The sequence below is a fragment of the Pieris rapae genome, chromosome 24 (genome assembly GCF_905147795.1).
Source record: "Pieris rapae chromosome 24, ilPieRapa1.1, whole genome shotgun sequence".
Lineage (NCBI taxonomy): Eukaryota > Metazoa > Arthropoda > Insecta > Lepidoptera > Pieridae > Pieris > Pieris rapae.
The window spans coordinates 185,610-192,853 of record NC_059532.1 but is presented as its reverse complement, the minus strand read 5'-3'; the positions used below and the strand labels follow the sequence as shown (position 1 = coordinate 192,853).

Genomic DNA, 7,244 nt, shown 5'->3' with positions numbered 1-7,244 from the left:
CATTTTCATCCACACATCGACTATCCATGTTAGGTCGGTGACATGGATAGCTTCTATCGACAGATGGAGGATAACTTATTTTATATTTCCTGAAAAAAATTGGTTTTGTTTGTACGATTCCCCGGGGCAAGCGATATGTTTTTTAGTTTTCATATTAAAATCGTTCTCCTACGTAATTTAAGCCAAAAGAATGAAGTCGGTTTAAAATATAAATCTAAAAATAAATTATCACATATCCCACTCACAAAACAACAAACTTTATAATATTTATTATTTGACGTAAAAGAAATGGCGCGAACCAAGTTGTTATTACAGATTATAATGCGATTCAAATAAAACGATCTAATTAACTATTGGGCCAATTTAATAGATGACATTTGACATATATCAATTTTGGCTAAAGTGAATAGACTGGTTTTATGTGTAATTTAGTTATTATGAAAAAATATTAAGTATTTTAGTATATTAAACGATTATTTAAATAATCCTAATCCTTGGGATTGATGTCTTCCAATTCAAACAATTTGTATGACACAAAACTTGGCGATTAAGAAGTGGCGGAGAGTTTCTTGCCAGTTCTTCTCACCCGCTCTACGCCCTTGACTTGCGAACTCGCAATAAATGTATCGTTTCATATATATTTCTTTTTTGACGTTTATAAGTGAATATTGTGTTACCTTTATGAATAAATGATTTTGAATTTGACTATAGATATTGGCTAAGTAGGTACTTCAAACTTTTATTGCAATTATACTGATATCTAGTAGCAACTTTTGTTTCTACTGAAATATGTACCTCTAGGGTACAGAAGAGATTCATAGAAGAACTAAAGTTACTAACAAGCAAAAGAAGAACGGATGGCCATGGATGGTACTGGGAATTTAGCGGAGACTCTATTTCCAAGAGTGGATGTTAGCAGGCTGAAAGTGGTTCTTTCATCACTGTATACCCGAAAGCTTGATCAGCTGTTCTACAGCCTAACTAAACAACGCCGTTTAGCTAGCACCCTAAATGATGTTCAGTCAGTTGATAAAACAGCTAGGCAAATGACATGGATCGATGGAGTTTCATTACTTGACTAGCCTGTTAACTGTTAATTTTAATTTAGTTTCACTTTCTGCCACTAAACGCCACGAAACGAAACTACCAACTGTCAATATGGCGTCGGCAAACCACAAATTTGATTCTGTTTTCCAAAGTTTAATGAAAAACAACAAGTAAGAGATAAGTAAGGAAGAGTGTAGTGACAATAATAATGTGAATTTGACTCAGACAATTTAATTTTACTTTTAAAATTAAAGAAATAAAAGATAATTCTTTTATTATCTTTTATTTTTGCCACATGATCACTCTATCTTACGAAGGGCCTAACCATGAGCCAGTTTTTTAAATGTTGTAACAAACGCTATAGCTGAATATGTTTAAGGCCGCTAGTTAAAAGGCTAGGCTGTTAGCGAAGTTTGCACACCGTTTGTCACCTTTTTTGGGGTGACACCCACCCAGTTCCTCAATTTTAAGAACAATGTACAAACAAAAAAATAAATAAATCGCTAGCATATAAATTTATTTTTAGGGATTTCTCCACTACCTCAGCTGTATCTTACTATATCAATAAAGTATTTACCCGACAAACTCCACAACCCACCTATTATTATTTGAATCGCATTATACCGTGTACCCTCAAAATTAAATCCATTTATCTTCTTTCTTCAGCAACGGCGAGGTTTCCTCCTTTTCTTTCACCGGACTTATGTCCGGTTTTCCGTTAAAATATTTGACATGTGACGTCGAAACAATGTATGGAACGCCCGCGTTGTCCGAACTGAGAGGGTTGTAGTATTGGCGATAACAAAATGTCGATACTGACAGACCAAGTATCGATCCGACCAAGACATCTAAAATTTAAATAAATCAATCAGTGGCACTTTTTAGGCCCGGGCCTCAGATTTCTGTATCTGTTTCTCTACAATCTAACTGGTAAGTAGGTGATCAGCTTTCTGTGCCTGACACAAGGCAAGTTTTCCTTACGATATTATTCTTCACCGTTCGAGCGAATGTTAAATGAAGAAAGTCCATTGGTGCATAGCTAGGGTTCTAAGATTTCAAAGAAGAGAGTCACACTCACTTAAGGTAAGGTAAGGATATTGTGCCAAGCTGTTCTTGACCTTTTACCTTTCACCAAACGAATGATTAACTTCTATACTTGACATTTTTTAAATGCCCAACTATGAGATGTCAGTTTTTAAAACATCGTGTCACCGATGGCTGATCACTGGAATGAGCGTCCATGTGCGTTACGCAATTTTTGACACACACACCCCCCCCCCCCCATTTAACGTGCCACAGTGTGACTCTTAAACCTAAAAGTTGCCATTTATTTATGTGGTTTAAAATATCGGAAAGTCATAAATAATATTTACAATAACGCTTAATACAATCCCCAACCCGCATTGTAACGTTTAACTCCCCACCAACCCCCAAAATTCGTTAGGTAACACTTGAATGTATGTATTATTAACATATAATGGTATATAGTAGCTGTCATCCCTACCTTGCCAATGATGATGATAATCGCATGTCCGTGATAACGCGATGCAAGATGCGAGTACCAAAGGAGCTAAAGTGACTGAGACTCGAACCCCCGACCCTCTGCCACGGGACAACACTCCCAAACGGCCACAGAGCCATAAAGACGCTATACCCAAAGAGCAGAATGATACTGAAAAAAAAAAGTTGCAAGAATATGGTACAAAAATGTGTTAGGTCGTACAATCGTTAGTTCTTATATTCTGCCACACAGCGGCGGGCAAATTTGTAACTAAATTTTTTTACATTATTAGTCATATGATTTGGTAATAATTAATAATTCTTGTCATATCACACATTATTAAATTTACATCAACAGTGTCTTAGGCTTAAATTATTTATTGAATAATAATTTTTTTCCAAAAGTAATACACCAAGTGGATTTTTATAGACTCTATTCGGAAGATCTTTTAACTATTTTGAAAAATTGTTGTAATCCCTTATTGTCATAGAAAAGTTGTTTTTCCTAAATAGTTCCAGATTCAGACTACTTCTTACTTCGACTTAAAAATATGTATATCTCTGTTCACGAATGAGGACATTTCTAAAATATACATACAGGGAAGAGATAACATTTTCAGCTTCTTCAATAAACGCAACTATCCAGACAGTTTGCTCTAATACATTTCTTTTGAGGTTTAAATACCCTATTTACAATAATTCATAACAATTCGTAAACAACCGAACGAGCCAAATGAGTAACTATTGCACATGTGCACTTGTAGCAAGATTCTTAAGAATATGTTTGGAATTTCATTAAGTTAATCTTAAAATCTAACAATAGTTTTCCTTATAGAAAAACAATAACCCTTACTCATCGCAACTACCTGCGCACGATAACATAAACATTCATATATCTCTGTCAATGAGTTTTATAGCCCGACGACTCATTTTTAAAATGTGTTGACAATAGTATAATGGATCTGAGTTACTTAATTGGAATAAATTATTATTATTGTACCTATTTTGGATTCGTGTGTATGAGGTCACGCGAGTGATGAAAATTATCATTGTTTGAGGGTAGACCTTTTTTTTTTTACTCTATCTGATTTACAAGCTTTTTTTAAGATGTATATTGTTTTAATTGCAGAATTAACCAGGTGTAATCGTAATAAATATAGGAAAATAGATCACGTGGATTTTGGACAGGTGTACTTACAACTGCTGTGACCGCTGGGAAATGACTTCCTTCCTTCCATAATGTCAGCGGGATCTCCAGTACATTGAAGATTTGGAGATTCCAATCCATCGGGGTAGCATCGGTAGAAGAAATCCGGGCGTGGTCGACCTAAAGAGTATTCCTATTCTATATTGTATATGGTAAAAGCTATTTCAAAAGAGTATGATAGTATATTCTGATCCAAATTAACTTATATAGGTAAACAAGTACACATATGAACGTTAGAAAAGAAATTAATTTAAATCTAAATTTACTACTAGTTCGCAAGTCGCCTAGAGTGAAACTGGCAAGAAACTCTGCGCCACTCTTTTTAATCCCTAAATTTTGTGTCATACAAATTGTTTGAATTGAAGCAAATCAAACGAAACTACCAAACCACCAACTAGAATTTTTAATATTTTTGAAATTATACTTCTTTTGGCGCGATGGAGAAAAATGATGAGAGTGAACTTTTACGATGCGCGCGCACACCAACACCTAAATTCGACATCGTAAAGTTAGGTCTAAGGTGGCATGGAAATCGATAACTATGTTCAAGCTGTATATTCTAGTATTTTTATATTTAGAACACGTGTTTCGTAAGGGTACAATTAAACAGTGTGAATAAATAAATATTATTTCATGTTTTTAAATCAATTTCATATACGACGGTGATAGTATTTACTAATTATTTATTTATTTAAATACAATCTTTTTTTTAAATTTTAATATTTATCGTTAATCACTACTGCATATTAGTTATTTTTTTCCATACGTCAAAGAAGTATAACTTTTAACGCGTATACAAAACACTCTTTTTTTTATACTTGTAAGACTTTTAAGTAGGCCCAATTGAAATAAATAATTTGATTTTGACTTCATCATCACAATTAAAAAAAGCAAAGCAATAAATGAAAAAGTTTGTTAAAACGCGAATAATTTCGAGAGCTTGCCTCGTTTTGTTTAATTGAAAAGTTTTTTGGGCTGGATATTACCTTTATTGAGGACGACTTGGGCTGAATTTTGTAAACGTTTTTGACATTCATAAGCATGCCTTAAGTCGCATCTAAATTGAATAAATAAATTTTGATTTGATTTGATTTAACGCGTGTGAAACGCAGGACATTGCTAAACTTACTAAAACAATTTACTACAGAATATTATAATCTTTTAAGTATTCCAATAAAATTTCTTTCAGTAATCTAAGTGACAACACATGAAGATAATGGGTCACAGAAACTAACCTACAATAAGCTTAACCGTGTCTGTCAGAACGCCTGTGATGCCCAGGGACAGTGACCATGCCAGAAGAAACTGAAATATTAACCATTATGAGTATACATTACAAATAAATTAATATTTGTATGAACTACTTACATTAAGAATACTGATGCGCATTAAATATCTAAACAATCATAAAAATAAAGGTTTCTTTATTTGTCAAAAAAGGCAAGATGGTGATCAGCCACCTGTGCCTGACACACGCTGTCGACAGTTTGGGTCTAAGGCAACTCATTTTGACAATGTTTTCCTTCGTTTGAATATTAATTGCGCACATTGAAATTCCATAGGTGCACAGCCAGGGTTCAAACCTGTCACCTCAGAGATGAGAGTCGCATGTTGAAGCCACTAGGCCATCACTGCTCTGATAGGTGACCTATTGTCACTTTTACAGGAGTCATAAAAATTCTTTAGCCAATATAAACGAAAATTGATTATAGTCACAGAATGCTATCAGCATCCTAAGATAATTTAAATACCCTGAAAGATACTAACACCTTTTAATTTCTGAGAGACTTACCTCTAAGGCATCGTTACAGTCACTGCAAAAGGCCCAAGCCAATAATGAAAGTATGCATGGCACGGATAATACAATACTCCACAGAGTGCTTGTGGGAACATAGGAGTCGTGACGAGGGAACTTACAGCTGTCATGGAGTTCTGATGGCTGAATTACCCTAGTGAATGGCGACATTGACTCCATGTAACTGTAATACAGCATATTATTGGTTATTTGCCACATCGATTAGCATGAAGATATTCCAGTTTCTTTTCTCTCTTTCTAAGGAGTATAAAGGGTTCGTAGTGCAACAGGATTAATAAAATTTAGTATTATATTTTATGTGAAAATATTTGGTATTATTGGCTAAAATCAACTAGAATATGGTACATATATTTATGTTGTTAACTGTATCAGACATTCAAATTAATGTTATATTTCTACAACAGTTTGTAAATAACCAGTGAGAAAGATTGACAGCAACTAGACAGTTAGTAAGTTTACCCGTCAACTTGCTGCATATTTGATACAATAAATACGGTGTAATATTAAATACACAATCAATCATATGAATACAAACTTGACTATAATAGTGTTGTTATTTATTTAAATAACACACAACAACCCATAAGGTATTGTACTATGATTTGATTTATCACTCTTGACTTGATAAAGTAACTAAATAAAACTAAATTTCTTAGTAAAAAAACACCATCGCTCGGCCGGCATGCCAGATATGTGGGATTAGTTTGTATAAGAAACAACAATAAAATAAGTATTATTATAGACGAGATATAAATAATACTTTATTATTTTAAATTTATAATATCTACAATATCGAACAGTAATATCTAGTTTCTTCATTTGAATTCTATTGAAAAAATTATTACTGACGGAACACTGCATAATAAAAACTAAGCAACATAAATACGATTCATTTCAAAACTAATTGATAAACAATAAATACGTGGCTTACCAAAAAGCTGACAAAAAACCTATTCGGAGAACTATTTCCACTAGCAAGTTAACACTGGCGGAACGGATGAGCGGCATTTTACTTGTGTGATTCAGAACCCGGTAAATATCGTATTTAATATTTAATTTTGATACTAAACATGTTGTACTTGCTATTTATTTGCTTGACTTGATTTCGGTCGATTTTGAACTCAATGGAATTGATGACGTTTATGTTGACATCAATTGACAATTAACAAATGTCAACTGACAAGTGAAATATTCAATTAATGCTATGCAAATTTATACATAAAAAGAAACAATATAACTATGTATTCTGAAAATATTATAACTTAAATATAAAAGTAGCAAATTAAATGTCCATGTAATGTTACAACCAGATGATATTTAAGTAGAGAAAGTTTACGACAAGCGACAATGTATATTAAAGTTCACCGACGAAGCATAAGCGAATGTCAGCCCATAGAAAAATACTTGACAATAATCGGGCCCAAGCCAAAGATCAAAAATCTTAATGTTCATAATATTCACTTTATTGCTTAAGTAGCACACAAAAAACACAATGATAATTGTAATTAAAATGACACTTATAAACTAAAATTGTGTGTATTAAGTGCTCTTTGATATAGTTCTCTTTTCACGAGGAAATAGAAAATTGCCGCCAAAAACAATATAATATAAATATATAAACTGGACATAATGAACGAGTGTGTATTTTTAGGTATAACGATAGATAAATTTTGT

General features: G+C 33.1%; 1 protein-coding gene across 1 annotated transcript; it reads right to left on the bottom strand.

Moving 5' to 3' along the window:
- Window positions 1-689: 689 nt before the first annotated feature.
- Window positions 690-6,713, bottom strand: LOC110993702 (phospholipid phosphatase 5). The gene is made up of 6 exons (XM_022260052.2): window positions 6,502-6,713; window positions 5,547-5,733; window positions 4,990-5,059; window positions 3,746-3,874; window positions 2,552-2,719; window positions 690-1,895 (listed from the first exon to the last, which is right to left on the bottom strand). Exons 1-6 carry the CDS (start codon window positions 6,576-6,578, stop codon window positions 1,687-1,689), a joined length of 840 nt encoding a protein of 279 aa, XP_022115744.1. The 5' UTR covers window positions 6,579-6,713; the 3' UTR covers window positions 690-1,686.
- Between the last annotated feature and the right edge of the window lie 531 nt (window positions 6,714-7,244).